The sequence below is a fragment of the Chelon labrosus genome (genome assembly GCF_963514085.1).
Source record: "Chelon labrosus genome assembly, chromosome: 15".
Lineage (NCBI taxonomy): Eukaryota > Metazoa > Chordata > Actinopteri > Mugiliformes > Mugilidae > Chelon > Chelon labrosus.
The window spans coordinates 17,005,756-17,032,919 of NC_140348.1; the positions used below are offsets into that span (position 1 = coordinate 17,005,756).

The following is a 27,164-nucleotide window of genomic DNA, read 5'->3' on the forward strand; positions in this document are numbered from 1 at the left end:
TTAGCTTTAACTAATTTATATACTTACATAATGGTGTAAAAACTACAATAGTTTCCCCTCAAATGTATTTACTTGGTGGCTTATAATACGAAGCAAAACAAAGTTAAAATACATAACTAAATTTATTTAGTTATTTTTCTCTACACATTGCTTTTGACAGCTCCCTTTGGTTATAGTTTTCCATTAACTGCAACTGCTGCAATTATTTATTCCAGAAAGGAACTCTACTAAGAATGAAGTCCTGAAACTTGCTACTTGTTAATATTCTTCTCTCGAGAAATAAAAAAAAATAAAAAAAAATCTGTTTCAGTCTATTGGTGGACTTTCGTATTCTGGTTGCGATTGATATATCGTACAAATGCACCCGCAAATACCTATTTAGTTCGGGGTTTACATCGAAAAAGACGTAATAGAAAGCCATAATGTATAATCCGTGGTTAATTTTAAATCTGAACGTCTTCTGGCGCACATATGATTGCAACTGCTCAAACTAAATTGGAATTACCTGCTTATAGTTATGTTTTCGCCTGTATCTGCCAATATTAATAGGACAGGCGACCGGATGGTTCGGAGCAACTAAACGAGTGCTCACCATGTTACGACAGAGTTTCTCTTCCTGGTTTGACCAGAGCGTCATCATTTACCCGCGTTTGTTGAACAGCCCACTTTGTTTGGCGGGATTGAACTCAACAGGACATTTTCTCGTCGTCTTATTGGTAATGTATCGAAATATTATAGTTTAAATGCTGTTCCAGGAGCGCTAGTGATAAACTAGGTGGCTTGTTTTTGAGCTGGGTCGACTTAAACAGCTTCAACAGTTTGACTGCTGCACGTTAGCTAGCGTCTTCGTCAACATAGAAGTGGTAAACGGTTGTTTTGGGAATGTGTTCTTTGTTAAGGATACAATGCTGTAAACTTGAACGAAACTCTATGTGTTTTTCTGGCTATGTTAGCTCTCCCATGGGTTTGTTTTACCCTAAACATACTGTCACAAATGAGTAGCTATAGTATCATGATGTCAGTTCTAGCTGTCAGAAACATTTGACAGTGTCAGTGCTTTCTGTTTGCAGGGTTTCTCTCCTACCCTCCATGTTATAACAATGGGACTATTATGAGTTGCGGTGTGTGAACAAAGTAAAGATTAGTTGGCTATATTTGGTACATTTGCTGCCCATCATGTTAAGAGAGACAGTGCCCCTGCATTCACAAACACATTAATAATCTTTAATCTTTAGGTGTCATAAGTCTTCCCCAGTGTACTGTAGAAGGTTTATTTCCCAAACACCTCCAGGTAAAAGTTAACAAGTTAACTGTGACTGCGCTACGTATTTAATATTCATGATCCTGTACTGAAGTTCATTTTCACTGTGAATTCTCACGAATATAGTGTTTGTTGGCCTGTAATCTGGCGATACATTAAATATCTTGGATTTCTCTCTCTTTCAGGCATCATGCAGTTTGTTAGCAGAAGAAGGAAGCACGCTACTAATGCTCAGACGGAGGTCTATGGGCTGCCTCTGCAGTTCTACGGGCAGCCGCCTCTCGAAAACATCACTCTCGCCGAATTTGAGACATTTGCTGTGGAGAGACTGAAATGTAAGACGACCGTCTCTGCTCTTACGGCTCAAGTGAAATCTGAATTCTGTTGTTTGTTTTTTTTACAATGTGTTCCTTCAATGTCCCTGCAGTGTTGAAGACTGTTGAGAATTTGGGATTGAGCCACGTGAAGCTGTCAGAGACGTATTCGAACAAACTGCACATTGAGATTAAGGCCCTGAACTTTCCCTACAGATCAGAGACTGTGAGTATATTACACACGTCAACACAGTAATACTGCGCACTTAGTACATGCCACCATCAAAGCAGATTATTTTTTTTCTCCCATGTCAATTTATGTGGTGGGGTTTCACAGGAAGCATGTTGGGTCATGTGTCATCATCATACTCCTTAAAATTACACTCAGCTAGCTGTTAACAGTAAACTGGCAGCTGAGTGTATATGGCTCAACTTGTCTACATAGATTGATGTGAAATATTGACTTATGTCAGTGCTTAGCTTATATAATTAAAAAATATTTTTGAGTTTAGCCAGATCAGAGACACTAACAGGAGTACAAGGTGAGATAAACTGCTGTTTATCATCCTGTGTGTCTGCATTAAATAGTTTTGAGCTAATAGTAAACGTTACATTCATGCATTCATATATGTTTTCATAGCAATCATACAGTCAAAAGAAAATGCCAAAGCCTGGCTACATGATGCTAATGTTACAATCACATGGAATATTTACCTTGAACGTGCTGCTTCGTAGAGAAGCAATGGCACCTGTGCAGTTTACAGAGCCAAATTCAGTATTCCTGGAATATAAGCCCATGTTGCCTGGAAGATATTTCACTATACTGCTGATGTTTCCAAACTTATGTGATATGATCATTTTACAAATGGCACTGTTGCCATCTTTGTGAGATGAATTTTCTTCTTCACCAAGACTTCATCCTGGTCCAGTTTTCTACTATGTAATGGTTTTGCAACATGAAACTGTCAGCAAACATTGTTGATAAAGGCAATTGGTAAGATCAGAGGCATATGATTTCAGTGGTTTGGACAATTTGGAAGTAGTTCTAGATTTCAATCCAGGTTAATGTTTTATCATTTAGAGACACTCCAGTTATTTTAGAATTGTGCAGGTGACTCCCAGACAAATTTTAAATCTGAGAAAACGCCTACTTTGTATTGGGTTAATGACAAGCGCGTTAAAACACAAAAGAGAAGATCACAAACAAAGGAAGAAGTTGACATAAGAAAATCAGTTACAAGAGACATAGCTGGAGTAGAAACGTGTGTGATACACTCTTTTCTTATGTATACAGACAAAGCTTTAATATCTGACACTCTGATTTTGCATTAAGCACAACATGGCAATAAGTAGTGAGTAATTAAACATGTCATTAAAATGTTTCACTTTTTATAACGCCTTTAGGAGGACCGAAAAGGTCAGAGTGGACCAAGTGAACATGAGAAACGAAGGAAGGACCACATCTCCCACTTCATTCTCAGACTGGCCTACTGCCAAACGTAAGTCTGTGGTTTCACACATTGAATAATGTTGTAAATTACTATTCAAGTGCAAGCACTTCAGATCCAACTAATAAGTGTTTATTGCCATTGATGTCTGTAAAGGGAGGATCTGAGGCGCTGGTTCATACAACAGGAAGTCGATCTTTTCCGCCACCGCTTCTGTGACCTGCATCCAAAAGAAAAGCGTGAATTTCTTCACAAGAATAATCTGCAGTATAACACAGTGAGTTTCTGAAAGCTATTTTGAATAAGCAAAAATGCTGATTCATTCTTGCTATTTTGTTACACACTTACATGCACAGTCCATCATTTTTATTAGTTTACTGCTGTCCATGAACAGGGCATCTCTAGATTATGCATTTTTATTCTGAAATTCAAAGATCCAACTTTGGCATGAATAACAATCAACCAGTGTTACAAATAACTCCAGAATTATTTACATATATGTTTGACGAAAACTGACATCTATTAGTGTATATTAGGAGATCAAAAATAATATATATGCATTCATATGTATTTCAGTGAATTATATAGTTTGCACAATTCACACACTCACTATACTGCTGTTTAGTTGTATTTTCACTAGATGGAGCTGTTTGGCCACTGTAAGGGGAGCCATGAACGTTAAGGATTCCCTTGATTCAAAAGGGAATCCTTATTTTTATTTTGTTAAAAGGTTCAGTTCTGTCTGAGATGCAATATAATTGTTTTGAATAATCCCATCAATCCCAATTATGTGCAAATGATAACACCTTATTTACAGCGTGTATAGGATTTGTTTTACTTCAGTTGTGTCTTTAAATCCTCCTGAGGAAATCACTGCTTTAGGTTTTTGTAATATTGAGGCAAAAAAAGCAACAGGTAGTTTAAGTAAACGCAACATGTGACAAACAAGGACAGAAATGGTGCGTGAATGATGTTTGGTTTGCTCCTCACTGAAAGTCATCCATAACCTTTCAGATTAGCGTCGAAGAGAAGAAGGATTTGGGCGAAAAACTCATCAACTCCAGTTACGGCGTCAGTGGAATCACGGTGGAGGAACAGGACTTCTACAAAGTGAGTTACCAGTCTCCTTCCACTTTGATTTTATTTTTTCATATACAGTTTTCTACAGTTTATATTCCTTTAAATCCCACTTGCCGCGTAATGAATGAACGTTGCAAATGCAGCTCTTCATTTTCCATTACTACACTTAAATATTTCAGCCTACTCCGCTGTCAAAAAATGACAATTGTCTTGCTTTGTAGAAGCATTTTAGATGAACAGTGATTTATAGTAAAAGTTAAGTTGGGTTAGGGTTACAGGTACGTGCTTTGGTATGATGCATCAATGGTAGGAAATGTTCCACATTTGCTGCAGGCTCTGAACCTACCAGTTATCAGTGATTGATGATAATTCAGCATTCTACAGATATGTGTTTATGGAGATTATATTGGCAGTATGTTAATACAGTATATTATCCTGGAGTGTCACCGTAGTCACCAATAGATCAATATTGCAAGATGTTGACTTAAAAGAAATTTATTTAAATCAGAATCTTTGAGATTGCCACTTCAAGCTGATTATAAACTGATGTGTAGCACATCTGATGAAACCCTTTGTCTGTAAATAGTTTGGGTCTGTTGTGAAGTGTTTTTAAAGTATCAGCCACCCTTTCTTCACGTAACAGCACAGGCCACTCTTCAAGCTTCCCCAATAACTTGGAGTGTAAATTACATTGGGTAGAATTTACAGAAAAACTTAGATCCTCTTGTTGAGAAAAGTAACTTCTGCCTTTTGTCGAACATTGAACTTGGACCAATTACCACTCAAGCTTTCTCATTAGTGTCACCTATACTGTGTTATCCTAACCTGCCTGAGAATACCAGCCAAGCGGGGCAGCCGGCTGTGAACTCTTCTTAAAAATAAAACCTTGATTATTTTGAGGTAAAACACAGATTGGCCTGCTTAGTTCTGTTCTCTGCCTTCCACTCCCCAAGCCCAAAATCTTCTCACATGGAGACAGACCATCTTATTATATGAAATATTTCAGCAAAAAAATCCATCCTGAGTCAGTTTAGATCAACTTACTGGAGAATTCACGCTCTTCCAAATGTAGAATCCACAACTGTGTGTCTTGTCTCAGTACTAAACAGTTAAATCTACTGTTAAATCACGTTTACATAGTGGTAAAATCTCTTAAATTGATAGAAATGTGAAGCTTAAAATAAAAATTAAAAAAGATTGACAGACAACCGTCACAGCCTTTAACACGTGGATGGATTTAATTCAGTTTATTTCACAAAATGAAAAAGCTTCAGGGAATTGTCATGGCCTGCTCCATGTTTTCAATTTACATTTCAGGCTTGTCGCTGACAGTCGTATTCATTAAGAGAGTGTGAATTGTCACGTGTGCTTTGCCGAACATTGTTGAATAACTGTAAATCCTTGGATTTCATTTTAAGAAGAGAAAATAACAAAGGGCAAAAGGTTGGCCTTTCATCCCGAGAGTCACCATGCATACATATCTTTTGAATGCATCAATTATTTAATTTCCCTCTCCTGCTTCTACTTTTTCATTTTAATAGGTTCCATTTCAAGATGCTCTGGACTTAGTGCGAACCAGGAAGGTGTACCTCAAAGCGGGCTACGTGTACATCCCTCACCAGGATATTGTCACCATTGTTCTCAATGATTTCCGCACAAGACTCTCAAAAGCTCTTGCTGTAAGTGACTGCAACTCCTCACTGCTTTAGAATGGATGCACGTAATTTTATAGAAGAACAAATGAGACTCTGCACAAATTTATGGTTACTGTGGGTGTATTTACAGGACCAGTAATGGAAACATCTATGAATATATTGCAATCCAACCCAACAACTTTAATATTTTAATTAGCACCTTTCTGAATGTTTGCTATGCCCACTTCCTCTACATGTGCTTTATTTAAATACATTGTGTTTATACAGAGAGTTTGGTCCTATTAGGCACATTATTAAATTGCAGCCGTTGCTGCCCTGAGGGGAACAGTAGAAACACTGGGTTCAGATGAGGGGAATAAGTATACACACATGACATAAAATGCCTGGAGGGAAGATTGGGGGCAACTAGCAGGAAAGTGCTTTTTGTCCCTGTAGGCATGATGTTTTTTTAAAGGCAGTGGAAGGGAGGGTACGACACCGAGAGTATCAACGTACTTGAACATTGCTTTGAATGCCCCCAGGGACATGAAACACAATGAAGTGGGAACCAGAGGCATTTTTATAATACATGTGAGGAGACAACCAAAGTTCATTTCCATCGCGGTGCAGGGTGCAAACAAGGGAACCCGCGCGAGCATGATTAACAACCACCGTGGCACTGAATGCTTTATGAATAGACTTGTCTTATTTTAATTGGGTCCAGAAAACCCACACTGTAGATTGAGTTACACAGAGATCGTATGTTATTTTTACATGTTATTACCCTGCAAAAATGTGTGAATTCTATCCCTGAAGCAATCGTATTTACATTGTGATTAATTTTGTGATGTAGAATTGTAATAATCATGGAAGCAGGAAAGCCTGGTTGCTCATGAAAAATATTGCTAATCGGAACAGCACATTTGAGAAGAATTGTAGAAGAGAAATCACCTAGTCTTTATCATGAAACAGGAAAGATGGGAAGAAATCCAGTGTCCTGTCTAAAGTAGATCACATGGTACATTTAGATTCATATAGTATGATCCTTACATCATACACAGTACGCCTGGCATGATAGAAATACGTCCCCCAGCAATGCTAATCCTTGATCTTGCTCAAACATCCATACCATAATAAGATGTATTTAGTTGCAGAGAAATGATGGCAGCTGGATTGCAAGGTTTTACACAAGATGGCACGTGTGCTGCAGAAACTCAACATTTATCATTTGCTTGCTTTGACATAAAACCTTGCAGTGACTGCTGATAGCTACTACAAACAGCAACCACAACAATTTCACATCAGGTTGTAATAAATATGCATATAGTCTGAGATGCAGTCAGTGATTGAGCTGCTGACACATGTAGACGGCAGCAGTACTCCCACCAGGTACCTAGAAGGTATCGCTACTGAGATGCCGCTGAAAATTGTCCATTGGTAGTGGGGCTTGTGGTCTCTGCAGTCTCTGGAATAAATTATGGCGACCTCAGGCAGTTGCCCACCTGTCCTGCATGTCTTGCTGTTGCGAGAGTGTAACAGAAAATCACTTTTAGTCGAAATATGACAGCCGTTGATCCAAATGACTTCCAATTAGGATGATACTTACTTGCATCTCTTTTATTTTTTTTTTATTGCAAAATCAAAAGACAGTGTTTTCATAAACCATGAGGATACTGTTGTAGATCCACAGCTGTAGGAGCTATAGGCAGCAGAAGAAGTTTATCAGATGTAAACTGTAAAAAATCTTCTTTAAAGTTCCATTAGAGGATTTTATCTTGAGTGTATTAAAATTGGAGCTCTGTTTTCTTGGCATTTTTCAGAGTTTGTCAATGAACGTATCAGTATTTAACTTAATTTATATTGGTTTAGTATGAATGCATAAGTATTTCATACAATATTTTCCAATACAGCCCTCCTCTAGGATCATACCGTTTATACATTATCTTAACATCCTGAAGAGCACTCGGTTAAAGAGACTCAGCGACACTGATGCAGCTGTTTGAGTCTGTTTTTCATTTCATTGCTTTGTGCATAGAAAATCATTTTTTGAGAGTTCAAACAAAGGTCCATGTTTGTGCAGTTAAGTCTGTTATTGTATAACTGAGCGACCACTTCCAATCAGTGCATTTTCAGGTAATTCCTGTGTTCATGACAAACAGTGGGCTCCACTTAGCCAGTGATCTAAAAAGCTCATTGGCAATTTGAACCACTCATCAAACTCACTTGTGCCAAATTGAGTTGTGTGATTACCAGAATTATAGAATTGTGATTACTGAGAGCGGTTCTTTTTAGATGTAGCTTCATGATCTCAGGATGCAAACAAAGTAACTTGGGCACCAAGCCTTCACCTGCTGTTTTGATTATGTGCCTTTTTTTGTTTCTCAGAAGTAAGTTTAAAGTGTGCCATTTCAGTGACGAATCCCTGAAGGACTGAAAACAGTCTGAAGAGCAGAGCACCAGCTGCTGAACAGATCCTGGTGTCCTGTCATTATTACACGTAGTTTGGTGTGGTGTTGGTGTAATTTAGAAAGTCATTGCGTCAGTACTAATCTTGGCATAGCGGGCAACATGTGCTTGATTTGTTGTAATCCGAACACATGACCTCCATCACAGTAGAGTCGGGGCCAACTTCAAAATTGGAAGAGAAATATAACAAAACAAATTTGTCCAGTTCTCCCATTTCCAGGTAATTATCTGCACCACTAACTGTTGGAATGGAATAATTCCCCAATATTATTTTTCTTGTAACTGTGCCATCGTGTTACTCTAATGGTAGTTCTCATTCACTGGGGGCAGCATGGGGGCATCACAGAAAATGTGTCATTAAAAATGTATGAAATTGAAAGCTGCTTCTCCCCATGACGGCTCCTGTTATTGGTTTGACATTTATTTCAACAAACAGAGTACCCTATCTTCTGCTTATTTTGGTCTACAAGTAAGCCCAGCAGACCTTGAATCAGATAGATCATATAGAGCTTTTTTTTTGTAGTGGGATCTGCATACACCTGCAGGTTTTCTCTTAAGTCTTAAAGATCAGTCAGACTCTCGGCACACTGAAACGAAATGTCAGGAGTAGACGAATGTTGTAAGGAGTCATCTGACAGGTTCTTCACATGCTACAGATGTTTTAGGATGGTGTCTTAACGTGTGATGTGTAAATTATTTGCTTAACCTGAAAATTGTAGAAGTGGTTTACAGCAGATGCCCTCCCTTCAAACAGCTTCCACACACCAGATGACGGTATGCTCTGTGGACCTGCTAGCGCTAACACCCATTCAACAGCTTTAATTAAAGAAAGTGTAGACTAGTTTTAAGTAGAACTTCTTTAAATAACATCAAATGCACTTAACCTGTTCTAATCCCTTGATCTTGATTATTTGCCATTACTCATGCGATGCCCATCTCTTCTGCAGCTGACCGCCCGCTCGTTACCAGCAGTGCATTCTGATGAACGGCTCCAGCCGCTCCTTAACCACCTCAGGTAAGCAGCTGGATTAATACCCTTTCTGTCATTTTGCCAGGAGTCTGTTGGGGGGGGGGATCTAGCAGGATTGGCACCAAAGATCACTGCTGGCTCGTAGCTGCTCTGAATCGGTTCAGTTTGTCCCTGTAGACAAGTCCAGATGTTGTATGAACTTTAGCCATCAGGTAAACTGATGGTTTACTTGCTACTACAAAGGTGCATGTTTATAGACACCACAACGAACAGCTGATTAATCAGTTAGATGATGGACATTAACTAAAGCAAATCTGAAACGAAGGTAAATTGACTTGTTTAAGATGTTTTGAAGACGTCCTCAGAGCAGAATAATCCATAATCTGCAGATGATAGATGGAAAATATATCGAAATTGCTAATTAGTCACTGAAGTCGTTTTTTTTTTTTTTAAATGTCATAAATACTAAATGAATAATAAATGTGTCTGATATCTCAAAAGGGAATATTTACTTTTTTATAGTAATTTCAATATCTCAAGGTTTTGAACAGGCACAACAACACATTCAAGTATGTTCTCTTGAGCTGCAAGAATGTGTGATAGGTGATTCTCCATTGTTTTATTTTAAAATTTAAAAAGCAGCACACAGTCGTTGGATCTGTTCACTCAGATGTCGTCAGAGTTTTCAGCGGACTCAGGGAAAACCAGATGCTGGTTAGATCAGAACAGGAATCTTAACAACAGCAGCATCTCCAGTGGGCGTGTGCTCAACCTGTGAAAACAAACAAGCAAAATGGATGTCGAAACGCAGCTTTTAATGTTAGTGTGGGTGTTGCTGAATTAGCTCTACTCCAAATGCAAATTGTTTGTGTAGCTCGCTGAAGAGTTGGCAAAGATTGGGTTTAGCTAAAGTTTAGCCATTTACCAGACTGGAGTTTGCAGCTATGCAACACTTCGCTACAGGGTGATTGGTTGTGTCATTTAACAACAAAACCGGTGCACGAGCAAGCCAGCCAAACTAATCCCCTGTTGGTCGAAAAGCACACAAGTGTGTTAGAAAGTTTGTCTTAAATGCAATTAGCACTTGTCACTTGCAACGTGTCACTTTTACGATAAGTCTCTGTAATTAAGGCTGCACGTCCTATAAAAAGCTCTTCACACATTCACATGTGAATGAATTTGAATGTGAACCAACACCAAGAAATGTTTAGCTTGGCAGCAGTTGACTTACAGCTTCCATAGCAGAGGATAGTGGCTTAGAGAGCAGCGAGGGAGTTTATTTTGCTTCAGATAAAAGTAAAAACATAAATATAGGGATGGAAGAAGCGATGGTGCCTGAATGTTGTTGGGGATTAGTGGGCGGTTTATCAAGATTAGAGGGCAGGTCACTAATCGTTATTGTAGGGGGAGCACAATGTGATGTGAACCAGTAATACTTTGGATTCAGTGGGTTGCCAAAGTCGTCTACTGATGAGAGCTTAGCTGTTTAAAGTTTGTCATGAGGGCGCAGTATATTTAATTTTTTGTTGTTCCATTCAAGTTCATTTTCCTCAATGGCAAGCCTTTTTACTTCTAAAATTGTCGTAGTCCTCAAAATGTTCATGTTTTTCTTTTTTAGCCATGCATATGTGGGACAGGACTACAGCATGCAGAAGAACGTTGGGAAAATCTCCTTGGAACAAATTGATTCAGTAAGTTGCATTGACCATCTGTTCAACTTCACGGTGCCGGTTTGCCTGGAAATGGTCAGTGCAAAAGGGCAGGAATTAGATTTCTTCAGTAACTCTGGCAGTCCAGAGGAATGAATATAAAATATATTTAGCACCAAAACACTTATTTGCACTTACAGATATTGTGCATTGTTGTAGGGCATGTCTTCGGATTAGATATTAACAACTGACTCCCTCCAGCTTGCAGGAAAATCATTCCCTCTCTGCATGAGGCAGCTCCACCAGGCCCTGAGAGACAACCACCATCTCCGCCATGGTGGTCGGATGCAGTACGGCCTCTTCCTCAAAGGTATTGGCCTCTCTCTGGAGCAGGCCCTGCAGTTCTGGAGGATGGAATTCATAAGAGGCAAAGTGGATGCAGACAAGGTAATGCTCACAGTAATGATGCATTATTTTCCCCCATCCTAAACTTTGAAACAAAAAAGGTGAACATATGCAGTTATTTTTTAGCACTTTCCTCTTAAACCTCGAATAACATCAGCGAGGGGATTGAGTTATAGGATGCATTGACATAATCAGATCAGGCATAACATTATGACCACCTTCCTAATGTTGTGTAGGTCTCCCTTGTGCCTCCAGAACAGTTGTGACTCATCAGCGAACTGACGTGGGCCTTCTGTGGGTGTTCTGTGGTGTCTGGCAATGTTGTTGGTTGAATGTTGAATGTTGTTGGGGGTGGGGGGGCTTTGGGTCGTATGGGTTGAGGGGAGGGGCCTCTGTGGATCAGGCTTTTTCCAGTGCATCCTACTTGATCAGTTTGGGATCTAGTGAATTTGGAGGCCAGGTCAACACCTTGTGCTGTTTTTCGTGTTTTTTTTAAGTTGTTCCTAAACCGTTTTTGTGTGTGTGTCCGTGTCAGGCTGCATCCTGCTGGGGATGGCTGCTGCCATCAAGGAGTGTCATTGCTATGGGGTGGGGGTGCCTGGTCTGGTCTAGGTGGGTGGTACATGTCTAAGTAAGATCCATATGAATGCCAGGTCCAAAAGTTTATTGTCACAAGAGGGTCAGTGTTTCTCCTGTCAGCGGTTTTAATGTTGTGGATGATTGGTGTAAATGAAATTGATGTTGTGAAAACCTGTGCATGAGTAGGAGAAACAGAATTTGTGGAAAAACCTTCTTTTTAACCCTATTTTTAGACAAAGTCTTTAAATGTTTTTAACAAACCTGCTATACGTGCACTTGGTCTTACTGGTCTTGTTAGTCCAAAAGAATTGATTGGTAGAGGCCACAGTTTTCAGTATATATTTTTTACACTTAACTAAAGGTTATTTGTAATAATCATTATCCTATTATCAATCATTTTATATTCAAACATATGTTAATAATCACTAATAATCATATTTTTTTTCATGTTTAGTTTGGTCTGAATACCTCAGAATCTGTCTCTAGAGGACTATTGAATGGTCGGTGCTGTTTTATCGGTGATGAAGTGGCCCCATCAAAGCTGTATTGATTGAAAGAAAGTTCACTGGTGTCATTATGTGCTCGCGCTGCTGTGATGAGGCTAATGAAGACTTAAGTGGTTATGAGTTCACTTATTATGCTTCCCAATAGGAAACAGAGACACAGTAAAGACACTGAAATTGTTCCACATGAAGAGAAGCGCTTTTCTTTTGTGTGATTAAGAGACAGCAGTGACAGGAGACTCCACATAATGGAACAGTTCAAATAGAACAAATAGAATTTCACGCTGTGCAATTCAGTAGAAATAAATTGTGCTGTTTAGTCCTGTTGTAACGCTTTAAATAGAAATTCATTAGAATCAAGCTTCTGAGAAAATGTGGTCTGACGTGATTGCTTTTGAATTCCTTGGAGCATTATGTATAAACTCTGTGGTTAAGTCATTACAAAGCTGCAGATATGTCTGATATAGTGAGCCTCGCTTAGTTTGGCTGGTGTCCATGAATCAAACGTCTGCTCTCATAAATGTTATTGCACTTTGTATCGACTTTCAAGAAAATAACTGCCTGTTTGCTGGTATCGATTTACTTATACGGATATGACAGTGCATGATACACTGAAGTCTGTTAGAACCTGGCCTGTCTTAGAAGTGAGATACGGCTGATTCAAACTTTTTCGGGCAGTTTTTTTTTTTTTTTTTACACCCTGTCCTCAGTGCAGCCACGTGGGATTTGTCAAGATATTGTGTTTCTTAGAGATAAACTCTGCAGTCAATTAAACATAAACATTAACTTTCCGTCCAAGTGAGTTAACTTTAGTCTGTATCTTGAGGTTTGACTTATCAGTTGAGCATTCCCCAGTGAGAATACGTTTTCTTCTAGTAGTTGCTTGACATAAACATTAAACCTCTGAGACTGTTGCTCAGCCCCAGCTCTGAGTGCTTGACAGGTGACCTGATTAGGTGATTGACTACTCCATTGGCTTCTTCTTCTTCTTACAGTCAATTGATCCCTTGAGCCGCTCTTCAAGTAAAATTCAAGCATTTGTTGCTTTTAGGATCTTAGCCTGGTTTTCCTGTCTTAAATCATCTTGAATGACTTTAATGTTTGGACTGTTGGTTTGACATTATAATCTGGGGTGAGTGTTTAAAAAAACAAAAAAGATTCAGATTAAAATTGATCATCGTGATGGAAGCTAACTCTAAGAGCACCTACAGGCCTGAAAGCTGTGGCAGAATTTTTACAAATTCACTTTTGTGTGCTCATCAGAAGATAAAGTATAAACAAGGTGTAAGGTCAATGCCAAGAAGTTGGTGTGATGAGTTAAATATTCATCTGTGCATACGGATGGACCTTGAGCCCTTGGCCCTGTTGTCTTTGAATATTGATATGGAGTAGATCATATGGTTAGTCTCCCTAACATTTTACCCAGTTTGAGCCATGTTCTTGGATAGACCATACTTGGATACTCAGAAGGTTGCTCAAGTTTTGGTTGTCTTTGCAACCATTAGATGGGAGATAGAGGGGGGTGGACTAATATGCAGTTGGTAGGGAGCAAACCGTCCTGTGTTTAAGGTAGAATTTGAATGTCTACTATTATTTAAACAGCCAGAAAATTGTTGAACTGTGCAGGTCGTTGTGAAAATTCAAACCATCAAACTCAAAAAAATGTCAATTCACTCAAGTTTTCAATCAAATTTCAAAAATTTTTGTTTTATTAATTTTGAAGAATTTGTTTACTTTTCATCTCTTCATTAAGACACAAATTATGTTATTATTAGATACAAAGACATCGCCAGTAATTTGTGTACCTCTTTGAAATAGTTTTGCACTGAAGCAGAATACGTTAGAAGTCAGGGTGGTTATTTCTGGTTTTCTTCGCTCCCTAAAGATTCTGTAAGAGTGTTTTTGTGTACAGACATGAAAAAGTATTTTCACTTGAGCCACACAAAGATTGCCCATCTTCTATGCTGTTAAAAAACACAATGCCTTTCACAGACATCAGTTAAAGCAGCGTCCATCCGTCTGTCTTCACACACGCCTGGTCTGGTCTGGTGTGTGTCTGGTGTCAGTAAGAGCATCATGGCACAACAAGTACACAGGATTCATGTTACAGCCTTCTTTGGTGCCCCATTTCTGAGGTGGCTTGGTTCCCGTGTACAAGCTCCCAGAGAAAGTGTGATGAGCTCTGCACAAAGCCCAGCTTTTGTTCCACAGCAGAGGCAGCAAAATGGTGCTGACCAGATCGCAGCTCTCACAGTGATGTATGTGTTGTGTCAGGGACTGCACTTTGTGGCAGGCTGCACAAAGCCTGCTCATTAGTATGCGACAGGCACAGAGAGAAAAAGATGGGAGGCAGCGATGCCAAAAGGGAGGCCTGGAGAAAGAGGCAGTGTAACATTAGAGTAGAGGGAGAGAGAAAATTGATGAAATCAACTTGATCTATCCATTTTTCTTGGCACGAAAGTTGGGCTATTCATTTGGAGGAGTGTCTATTTGTACTGCGTTTTAGTGTGTTGTATCGCCTCGGGCTTGGACTGCTTTTGAACTGCTTGTTTTACAGATGTTAACTCCAGGTTAATTAATTTCCACTAACTGACACAATTTTTCACATTGTTGGAAGAACAATGGAAGATGGCATGTTATATTAACTGCTCTCAGAGATTGGATACGAGTGCACACCACGTTATTTTTACCGCTGGTATATTCAGTACATTTGAAATGAGCCCCTTTCTTTTCCATTGCCAGCTTGTACAGATTAAATCTCGACAATTTTTAGTCAGTTTTTTCTTTCATTCTTTTTTAGAAAGTCTGTGAAGTTCAGTGTACAACTGGATATTAGGGCCACCTTGTAGTAAAGTTTCATGTCTTTTGTCTTCCTAAGTAGCTTGGAGAATAACACTACTATTTCAACACCTTGACATAAAACAAGAGTGAAGAAATTTGCAGCCAGTTATTTAATGGACGTTGTGCACAAGGGATAAAAAATACACCTGAAATAAATACAAAAAAATAGAAAATTAAATAGTAGGTATATGTATGTGGTCTACTGGGAGCAGACTTGGTTGTACATCCTCACAGCAGCAGGAAGGAAGGACCTCTGGTGATGAAGCAGTCAACTGCTGAAGGCGCTGCCCAGTGCTGTTATAGCGCCGTGACGGGGGTGCGACTGGTGGGTTTTCCATCAGGGATGACAGCTTTGCTTTCATCCTCCGATCACCCGCCACCTCCGCAGGCTGAAGAGGGCAGCCCAGAACAGAGCCGGCCTTCTTCACCAGTCTGTTCAGCCTATTTTTGTCTGCCGCTGAGATGCTGCCACTCCAGCAGACCACGCCGTGGTGGAAGGCTGATGCCACCACAGAGTCATAAAAGGTCCTTAGGAGTGCTCCCTGCCAAATGAAGTGACTAAGCTTCTGGCCTACCGATCAAAGTATTTCAATATTTATATGTTTGCTTAATTACAAACTGGATGTGCCAGAAAAATGCTGGCGTAATCTATATTGACAGATTTCTAGAGATGAATACACAATCCTAAATCATCAGATGATAACCAATAGATTACAACTAATGCAGGCTAAACATTTCATTCTGCTGCAGCTTCATATTAACAACATTTAGCTGGCAAAACATTACTTACTAATTATTGTAAATGCAATCAGTGTTTTGAGTGAGCTTAGCACTAACCTGTGTTGTTACCTTCAATGAGTAATTGAACAGGGAGGTGCAGCCACAGTCAGCTGTTAGATGGCGTGCCGTTGGAGACGACTTTCACACCTCCAACTCCTTTCACTGTGCCCTGCAGCATAAAGTCAGATCATGTTTGCTCACAGAATGACATCAGGTTTGTTTGGTTGCCCTCAGAAGTATTCAGCCTTACAAAATCAACCAGGACTTAAAAGTTTGGGATTGTCACTTAAACAAAAGTTTGATAACTACATCTTTGTCCGATATAAAGAGTTTAAAACAAAAAGGCTAGAGAATTGCCCCCCATTTTACGTCTTATGCTGAATATACAAGATAGTGTTGTGTTTGTGTTAGTCACCAATTTGAAAATCTAATTTGAAGGATTAGTTTAAAAGATGTTGTGTGTTTAAAATAAAAAATAAAACATGTATCCATATATGTTGCTATTGATATCACTCATACAAAGTATTGTTTGAGCTATAATAGGCATTTTCCATGGCAGATGTTGTGACATGGCACAGCAGGAAAAGCGCAGGTGTTACTAAAAGCATTATTGATGGCTTCGTTCTAATCAAACATCCCAGTCAGCCATGACACTGCGAGAGTGACCCAGCATGCACGGCACCTGCACCCTGAAACTGAAGAAGCTAAATGAATTCAGTCAATATTCATCGTGTTAGTTACACCTGTGCTTTTCCTGCGGTGACATGTTAAAATAGCTCGCACTGAAAAAGGCCACACGCTACCCAATGCACCGTTTTGTCCTAATAATCTGTGATGCTTTTCTTTTAGTTTAGACGCTTCTTGTGTGTAAATTACCTTTCTGTGGCTCCAAACTGTTTCCACTCGTGTGCACTTGCAGCGTTTTAGAGTCCCTCACCTTTTGTTGTTTTTGTGGTGGGGAAATAGCCTGTTGTGCCGATTAAAAGGGGGAAGTATTTTAATGGTATTACACATAAGAGGGATTGGAGCTACAGGCACATCAGTCACTACGGACTGAGCCTAAGAAGCCGTGCCAAGTTTACACACATGCACACATACACACACTCGTAATCCCTTTGATTGTGTCCTATTTCTCTGTCTCCATTGCCGCGGGTTTTTGTGAATGTGTCCTGGAGTGTGGGGGGATGTAACAGTGATGTAGCCCCACGAGCCAAGATGCGCACTAGAAGAGATGTGGCTCGGCTCCTTTTAATGCGTCTTTTGTGCTTGCGTTTAGTCTCTCTAGTCTGATTTTGTGAATTCACTCAGTTTGGGGGTCAGCTGTACTCGGGTATATGGAGGATTTTCTAAAGTGTAGGAGGAAGTGTAGGAACACAGCTGGCGATTAAAGAAATGCTAAATATATTTTAGAGTTGGATTTATGGGACAATTTAATAAAATGCAAGATACTCTACATATGCAACATTAAAAAGTGAGCTGTTCGGTGTTGTACATCCTGGTATGTTGGTTGTTCATTTGAAGTTATACCTTTTTGGAGTTTCCCAATGCCACTAGACAAATCCAAGTACTTACAGGACCAATAGGACTACTTAATAAGAACATTACACAAACACACACTCAGCTGCTTTCATGCTGTGTTTCGTGTCTTTGGATCAAATGAGTAAAATATTCGGTGAGTTTCTCTTCCATTTTCAAACTGTATATTAACTCTGCAGGTGGAGACAGAACAATGTGTCCCTTAGTGAGCTGTTTGGTTTCATATTTGGACCCAAACATTCCCAGAGGCCTGTAGCATCATGATGCCATCTTGTAGTGTGTGTTTGTATAATGTTATTATCCTGGTGGATTTTTTCTATTGGCTGGTTGAGCTGCATATCTTCTTGGCTGGAGTAGGCTGAGGCAGCATGTTTAAAATGTCAATGCCTGTCCCGTCTAAACTGCTACCTAATTCCATAATGGGCAAAGGTCAGTTCCTGATCAAATGTCTGTGTGTGGAAGAAAGCTAGTCCTACACCGTTTTCAGCTCCAAGCCAGCAGTTTTATTGTCCGTCTAAACACAATCTCCTCCTGATACTTTAACAGGTTGACGACTGAACAATAAATTGAAAAATGAATTACTTGCATAACACGCTTCTCCTGCGTTGGAGCCAAAGTTGTGCAGCCTGCTGCCTGAGAGCTATGACTTTCATCAGCCCGTCTGTCATCATCTAAAATGGATGAAACGAGAGAATATTTGTACAAAACGTTTTCTGCTCTGCTTTCTTAGTCAGATTGCTCCTGCTCCAGTGTTCCAGTGCCGATGGAGGATATTTAACATTGCCCTCGTCAACAGAGGGTGCTGCTTGTTCGGGCAATAGCAGCAATTGTATGCACCTGGTCTAAAACATGGGATTCTTGGAGCTCAATACCGTGTTGGCTAGACAGGTGTTTCAGCATGTTGCTCGTTTTCTTGCGTTAAAGTCACAGTCTCTTGTTTAGTGAAATGCGGCCAAAGCCTTAAGTCCTTTCTATAACTATATATGATTTATGTTAAAGTGCCTTAAAGTGGCAGAGTGAGAGCATCACTTAGAGGAATCGATAATGATGGTGGCATTTCTTATACAATTCTTAAATTGAAGCTGGCTTTAAGAAGGAGCCAGTTTCTGAGACATATACAGCCTTGTGGCCATGCAGTATATTATGCATAAGGTTTAACATGGAGGTCTATGGGGATTGACTCACTTTTGGAACCACCACCAAGTGGTCATTGGAGGAACTGCAGTTTTTGGCACTTCCCACAACACTTCTTTGAGCCAAAGACCTTGTTGACAGCTTGCTAACCTGCATCTACCTTGAACAGCTAACATTGGTTATATATTGTTTCTATGAGGTACTATGTTGATATCTGGTGCAACTGTATAAGAGCTGTTGAGCCACCATGAGTACATGAGCAAATTATTATACTAAAAGCTCATTTAGAGTACTGCCAGACATAAACACTGTAACCTATACATCTAATCTACGACGGTGCGAGGCATTTATACTTGTGTGCTCATCAGTCTGGTTTACTCTGTAAAAACGCCACTCAAACGCTAGTCGGCGCTGTTTCTTTAATGTCAGTCGGGTTCATTTTTGTTTGTACTTCCTGCTTCACTTACAACAAGGACGACTTTTGCAAAGACAAGTCAAACAAATGTTTGTATCTCCGAACCTCATCAGTTAACCTTTCCTTGATGTGTTCCATCTTTATTGATCCAAAACAATCAATTCGAAAATTATGGAGATAGAGATGAAGACGGGAATACTAAAGCAGAAACACGCTATTACCAAGCGGACCGATCACAGCTCTTGCGGGCTGCGTCACCACGACACATAGTTACATTTCTGGGAAGTTGCACATCAGACTACAGCGTTAGGGTCTAGTACAGTCTGGGCTGTTGCTGTAGCTATGGCATCAAATTGACACAGAAGCATAAACCACCTATAATAGTGATTGGATGCCTTCATACCAGTAACAGGACATCCCTAATGTATGTTTTCAGTCACCTTCCTTTAACCTCAGCCTCGCCTGAAAGTTTAATGACATATCATCATTAAGTCTTTGTAGAACGCATAGGATCTTATTTATGTCCAAATGATTTCACATTATGCATGTTAAACACTTTAGTACCAGCCGAGCTCCACATTTTGTTTTAATAGTGTAAGAGGTTCTTAAATAAAGAAATGGCTTTTTGAATCCTCAGAAGCACTACATAATTAATATTTGATTTATTATACTTAAAGAAGATTTTATGGGTTTTTAAATTTGCCACTGCAGCTTGTCACATTAGCATGTTCAAGGGTTTTATTGCAACATTAATGCGTTACAGTGGGAGCAGTCGTAGTGATTGTGTTCTGCCACACTGTCGCCGCTCTGTGTGTGTATTTTACTGTTTGATTTTTAGAGGCAGGGTCACCGTGGTGCACTTTAATGACCGCACAGAATTACTGTACAATAAAAGGAGTTCATTGCAAAGATTGGGTGAAATGACCCGGATAAAAAAAGTATGAAGAAGCTTTTTGTTTGAATACGTGGGGAGGATTTCGTGAAGGTTTGCAGAAGTCTTGCACAAGTTTATTTATGTGGTTCACTCATGTCCTTGACTTTGATGTTTTGTTTGATGGAAGATCATATAAAAACTTTTGAGAACAGGCCAGCAAACATGTATTTGAAGGAGTATATGGATACCTAACATGTTTTTTATTTGTTTATCTCTAATTACTGTACTGAATCTTTTAGTCATTTTATAGATAAGAAAAGGCTGGCGAACGAATAAATGTCCATCACATTCCAGTGCATCCCACAGATATTTGATCAGTTTGGGATCTAGTGAATTTGGAGGCCAGGTCAACACCTTGTGCTGTTCTTCATGTTTTTTTTTTGAGTTGTTCCTAAACCGTTTTTGTGTGAGTGCCTGTGTCAGGCTGCATCCTGCTGGGGATGGTTGCTGTCATCAAGGAGTGTCATTGCTATGGGGTGGGGGTTCCTGGTCTGGTCTAGGTGGGTGATACATGTCTAAATAACATCCACATGAATGCCAGGTCCAAAAGTTTCCCAGTTGAACATCGTATTGTCATAAGATGTTATTCACTTCTCCTGTCAGTGGTTATAATTTTGTGGCTGATCGGTGTATATTTATGTAGTAATGCATTTCACTGAATACGGGTGCATTGCGTGTTGTAGTGTCCTAAATGTATTCTTTGATTTAAATTATATAGTATTAAACCACTCTGCAGGACAAGCACAGAGAAAGATGGCCACATTACTATATCCGTAATTCAGCTATCTCGAGTGTGGTGACACTTCTACAGCAGCTCCGCTCTAATAGCCCTATAATTCATTGAGGAAAACACCTTGTCAAAACTGACATGATGTATGACAATGTCTCTTTTCACCCCAACCTTGTCCCTCTTACACTCTCATCCTCACTAATGCCTGGTCTTCCTCTCTCCCCTCTTCTCTTCCCTCCTCCTCTTTGTAGTTTGACAAAGCCTATGCCTACGGCATCCGCCACATGTTTGGCAAAGAAGGCAAGCGAGCAGACTACACCCCCTACAGTTGCATGAAGGTGATTTTATCAAACCCACCCAGCCAAGGCGACCATCATGGTGAGTTGACGGCTGTTGGAAGATGCCATTACCCATTTGATTAGCTGTTAAACTGTCATCATCAGCTTTTTAGTGAAAGTACTTTGTTTTGAAATGGAGACACAATTTGCACAAACATTGTCTGCGTACATGATTGCATGTTTATTTTGTGAATTAATATTTTCTGTCCGAAGGATGTCCATTCCGTCACAGTGACCCCGAGCTGCTGAAGCAGAAGCTGCAGTTCTACAAGGTTTCTCCCAGTGGAATCAGTCAGGTGGGTGCCGTTCTGTCCACAGACCGTCTGGCAAATGGTTGAACCAGCCCTCCAGCCATCATTACCTGCCTCTGACTGGGGACAGCTTGGGTATTAGATTTCTTCCCCCGTGTAACAAAACTGTTTTTTTATTATTTTATCATTGGGTCAAATAAAAAATTAATTCAGAAAATGGCAAATGGTACTACCCACCTTAGTCACCAGATTATCAGGGACTGAGAGCTTAGCCATGGTGAAATGGAGAATTAAAAAAGTTTGCCTGGCCCAAACAAAAGTCGCCTTTAGCTTTGATTACAGCATGGATTGGCTGTGGCATTGTTTTGATAAGCTTCTGCAGTGTCACAAGATTTATTTCCATCCAGTGTTGCATTCATTTTTCACCAAGATCTTGTATTGATGACGGGAGAGTCTAGACTACTGCGCAAAGATTCTCAATGGGGTTAAGGTCTGGACTCTGCGGTGGCCAATCCATGTGTGGAAATGATGTCTCATGCTCCCTGAACCACTCTTTCACAATTTGAGCCCCATGAATCCTGACATAGTCGTCTTGGAATATGCCCGTGAACATCACGGAAGAAAAAATGGAATAACCTGGTCATTCAGTATATTCAGGTAGTCAGCTGACCCCATTCTTTGAGCACATAATGTTGCTGAACCTAGACCTGACCAACTGCAGCAACCCCAGATCATAGCACTGCCCCCACAGGCTTGTACAGTAGACACGAGGCATGATGGGTGCATCACTTCATCTGATGGTTCACCACTATCCTTCCAGTTTTTAATAATGCGTTGGACAGTTCTTAACCCAATTCTAGTAGTTTCTTCAATCTCCTTAGATGTTTTCTCTGCTTGATGCATGCCAATGATTTGACCCTTCTCAAACAGACTAACATCTTTCCCACGACCACAGGACGTGTCTTTAGACATGGTTGTTTAAGAAATGAGAAGCTACTCATTGCATCAGTTGGAGTTAAATAACTTGTTGCCAGCTGAAAGATAATCACCCATGCAGTAATTATCCAATAGGAGGCTCGTACCTATTTGTTAGTTAAATCCAGGTGGCGACTTGTTTTTTTTTTTTTTTGGCCAGGCAGTGTAGCTAAAGAAAGGAGAAGGAAGTTCAGCCTGTAGTTTGAAGTCTAGAGCTGAAGGAGTCTTGATTTAAGTACAGAGCATTAATGTGGTATATTTATCATTTTATAATGATTACAACAGTGTTTATGCAAATTAATTTTAGACTGACAATCGTACGAAAACTAATAGTATGCAACTCTGCAAGAGGTTGTGTGAGAACTGCTCCATTCAGTGTATGAAGATGGACGATTAAATCCATTATAGGACAATGAATTAATTTGTGATTAATTGGATTTATTCTAATTAGCTCTGTAGGCTTTCTTTATTTTTTTCAAGAAAATAGTTTTTTTTTTTCCTTAGCTCCACTGCCTTCGCTCCTAAAATTACTTTATGTTTAATTAATGCTACAAATATACATACAGTATATTCCTATCATAGAGATTTATTTCTTTAAAAAAATCTAAATAAAAAGTAAGTATGGTTACGGCTACAACAGTGTTTCTCAACTCCCCTTCAAGTAGAAACCTCACAAACCCTCAGAACACATTAGCGTGATATTGGCTGAAATAAAACTACCGGCACAGCTAGTGTTGTCCTTTTATTATCTGTCCTTTTTTGTGCATGTTTGCAAATGTTCTTGTATTCTACTAAGCAAACTGTAATAAAAACAGCAATATATGTGTCTGAAACAGAGTGCAGCTCATCACTGATCTAACAGCCGCCCCTGTGCTGAGCGCGCTGGTGGCAGTATAACGCTGCAGGCAGCCTTCAGGAATCCAGGGGATAATGAAGGAACCAAATGCAGCCAGATTTCTCTGAATAGTTTCAGAGTGAGTGCTGGAGACTCTGAATTTATTGTTCGGCAGGTCATTCACCCCAAGTATGCAGTCACACTAACATTACAAGAATGTGGGAGCGGTTATGTGACCCGAGCAAAATATGGGCTTCAGTGTGGCTGCTCACACCCTCCCCATTCAACTTTAGAGCTTTATGAAGGAAAGAAAATAGAAAATCCTAAATCTGAACTGGAAGACTTGAATGTGTAATCATGGCCAGCGGTTATTCTACACAGAGTTGACACAGGGCATGAATATTTAAATTAACCCAAATAAGCTCGTGATGTGTTTTTATTACATTTGCAACGATTTTCCTGAAGGATGTGTTCACTGCACTCATTATTATTACTGAGGTATGTTTGTGTAGGTAATTGACCAAAAACCAATTAAATATGTTTGAATATGTGGCTGCAGTATGCAATACCCTCAGTGAATGAGCTTCCAGGATCTAAGGTGCACCCATTTAACCTTCCTTTTGTACTCTGTACCTTGCAGATCCTGGAGCTGGTTAAAGGAATGCACTACCAGCTGGCATGCCAGAAATACTTTGAGCTGACACACAATGTAAGTGCAGATTTCATTTGATGTGGGGAGGAACTGGGAGTACCTGTGTCAGAGGCAGCAGTCTGTCCTTACATCTCATGCATGAAGGCTCAGGAGAGACCCAGAACTGTCATCACATCCATCAGTAGCTGGCTGTCACAGCCTCTTAATTTTTATAGGTTTATTATAGCATTGTGATCTGTTTTGTCCCCCGAGGTGAATACTTATTTAGTTTAATCTGTTTTTACTTTGGAGGCTTGAGTCACCGTCTAATTCGGTCAAAAAGCAAGGCCTGAAACTGATAACAGCATTTCTTGTGTGAGTGCAGATCCAGATCGTTCAGCAGGTCATTCGAGACGAACAGATGAACGCTTTCACTTATCATTTCTTTCACTCTCCTTGACCCCATTTGCTCTGCCTCATGTGTAGTGTCTGAGGTGGAACCATTGTATTGATTTGTGAGGCATCGGAGTTAATTTTGAGAGGGGAATTATTAGACTTTTATTTTATCTCTTTTTTTTTTTTTTACACGTTTTACCTTTTGTAAGGTAGAAATATGGCTAGGTAGTTAATATCCATTTTAATAACATTGTCTGCACAAATAGCTTGTGATTTAGATTGGTTTATAAAACTCAAAGTCCTGACTTTACTCATTTATTTACATCAAACCAAAGCAGTATTAAGACTTTCTTACGTATACAAATTGAGCATTTCTAGCTTCACCCACACTTACATAGAGGAAGAAAAGAAATATGATGCAGTCAGGATTTCAGCAGCTTTATTAAACCAGCAACATTTGGCTAGTGGCGTTAATCGGGGTAATCAAGAATCGCAGTTAACATAATAACATTTATTGAGGAAACATTAACGGGCAAGGTAATTATTCGGTGGTTAGACTCTGAAGAGCGACAGGATCACAGAACGGTGAAGGTAGATAGGGTCCAGTATATTTCACATACAGTTTATTTTATTCCGATATGAGCTACAACTCTAAAATCCTCTGGAGAATGTACAGCTGTAAACTGGGGCAACTTGTGCTGCTGTTTATTGGCTTTAAGGAATCATTTGTGGGTCATTTGTTTGCTTACAGTCATTATACGTGCATTCATTTAACCATTCTATTAACAAACATAAATAGACATTATATTCTGCAGTCATGCGTAAAATTCATTAATTTGCTACACATTAAATTTTAAATATTTATGATGTAAACAGCAGTGATTTTTATTTTCACAGTGTCGTCTGTGTTAGAGTGCAGACCACTTATAGAAGCCAGCAATTGATGGACAGCTATTTCAGCCCCCCTGCAGATACTTCGCAATACTGTAGGCCGCTGAATCGCTTCATGTAATTGTTCTTTAAGTGCTTCATGTTTCTATTTTCTATATAATTTTCTTCACTCTAGTGGTTTGACAGGTAGAAAAAAAAGTGTTTCTTCACTTATTTTAATTTGGTATGTGGATGATGCAGCTGTGCACAAGTGTATTGCAATTCCTTCCTGCAGTACAAAAGGTTTTAAAAACATCAATCATCACATTGCATCACAGTTTTAAAAAAAATCATGTGGAAGAACGCTGAAAGCTCACTTGATCTGTTAATAGATTTTTGGGTGTTTATTCATCATGAGCTGTGTTGACATTTTTATTTCCTGAAAGGGCATCTTTCATCTTTTCACTGTGCTCTGATAGAATAGTTAGCTGGTGGCTTTTCTTGCTAATTTATTAATTACCATTCTTAAATAACTAAACCACTCCACAACATCTTCATCAAAGATATGAAAATATTAGTCTAATTAAGGTTGACATTCGTTGAATCAGCCAATCAGAATGCTACCAACCTGCTGCTTCTCTAAAGACTGGTGTTTTCTCTTGACCCTTCCTTTCCTGTGTTTTCTCCCTCCCTTTGCGCAGATTGAGGACAGCTCGTTCTCGCTCAGTCACCCCAACCAGTACTTTGTAGAGAGCCAGAAAGTTTTGGGCGGGGGCAAGGACATAAAGCGAGAGACGGACACGCCACAGAGGTCGCAGGATACCTCTGCTTCCAGAGGAGCCGCTGCAACTCGAGAGGCGACGGCAGACGACTCCCAGCATCTGGCAGAGATGACAAATGATCTGGAGTCTTTCTTCCAAGATAATTGATCTCCACTTTTAACACATGTAGAAATAAATGTGACTGTATCTGACTTGTAAAGTATTAAAGCTACATATCGGTAATCTTTCAATAATTTTATCAGAGGGGGCTCAGAGTTAAACTATTCATACCTCAACGTCACACCAAAGTTTTTAACCTTCTGACATTCTTTGTTACTCTGAGTTCAAATAAGTCTCCTGTTTTCTTTCTTTGTTTTCCACTCTGGTCTGAACTCCGATGACTTATGCACAGTGTTTTGGCAGTGATGTGGTTTTGGGGGTGATGACTAGAACATTTCCCAGCTGTCTCAGAAACAATGTCATTGTATTTGCTGGCAGCACTGTAGATGAATGGTGGCAGGAGGATGGATGAAAATAAACAATTTCCACAGTTGTATTATCCTGCCTTGGAATATTGCCTCATAGTGCACAATGCAATTTATTCAAAGCATACGTGGTCAGGAGATATTTCCTCTCTCTTCTCTTGAACCTCTGTCGGCTCAATAATTTATGAAAAATGGTGTCTGTCTAAAAGTTGAGAACCTTTCTTCTTTTGTGGCATCGGCGGCACGCGCTGCTCTTCTTAGTTCTTTAGGAGGTATATAGTTCCACCCTCTTATACTCTTATGCATTTTACATGATTGCAAACTTTAGATCCAATTAGAGGCACTCAAGAGTTGGCCCTGGATTTCATGAATAGAAATGATTTTCCAGTAGGCCAAAAGAAATATTGGATAATTTTGTGGAAAACTTATTTTAAATCTAATGTTTTTGATGATGTCAAAAGAATCCCAGCATTAATGCACATTCCTCTCCAGGCTTCTGTGTTTGAAGACTCCCTCTGACACATTCAGACCGCACTACATCAGTGTCTCACACTTGTAATGTCAGAGCACCAGGGCCGCTCTTAGCTGGAATTAAATTAGCTCTTAAAATCCAGGCATGGTGCTTGACATGGAGAGGATTTATTCAGTATAATAAGGCAACTGGATAACAGTGCGCAGCCGGGCTGCTGTCAGCGAGAGACCCTTGATGTTTAATATTTGGTTGAGCATGACTTTGACAGGTTTGCACTTTCTTACACTGTGGGCAGGCCGTTCAGTAGGACTTGTGTTTATCTTCTTCAAATGGATTTACAATCATTAGTCATGAACTTGGTTGCTTTCGTTGTGCGATTTGTACTCTTCGTGTAATCATCACATGGACCTGAGATTGTGCGTTAACTGCTGTTGCAAAGCCAGTGCTTAAAACCTTGTGTTGTAAGAGTTC

The 27,164-nt window shown here is 39.7% G+C and overlaps 1 protein-coding gene across 1 annotated transcript; it reads left to right on the plus strand.

Moving 5' to 3' along the window:
- Positions 1–614: 614 nt before the first annotated feature.
- prim2 (DNA primase subunit 2) lies at positions 615–26,319 on the plus strand. The gene is made up of 14 exons (XM_084562430.1): positions 615–716; positions 1,447–1,596; positions 1,689–1,801; positions 2,980–3,074; positions 3,180–3,300; positions 4,038–4,133; positions 5,645–5,782; positions 9,151–9,218; positions 10,792–10,864; positions 11,084–11,269; positions 20,931–21,057; positions 21,231–21,313; positions 23,719–23,787; positions 25,677–26,319. Exons 2-14 carry the CDS (start codon positions 1,452–1,454, stop codon positions 25,902–25,904), a joined length of 1,542 nt encoding a protein of 513 aa, XP_084418556.1. The 5' UTR covers positions 615–716; positions 1,447–1,451; the 3' UTR covers positions 25,905–26,319.
- Positions 26,320–27,164: the final 845 nt, after the last annotated feature.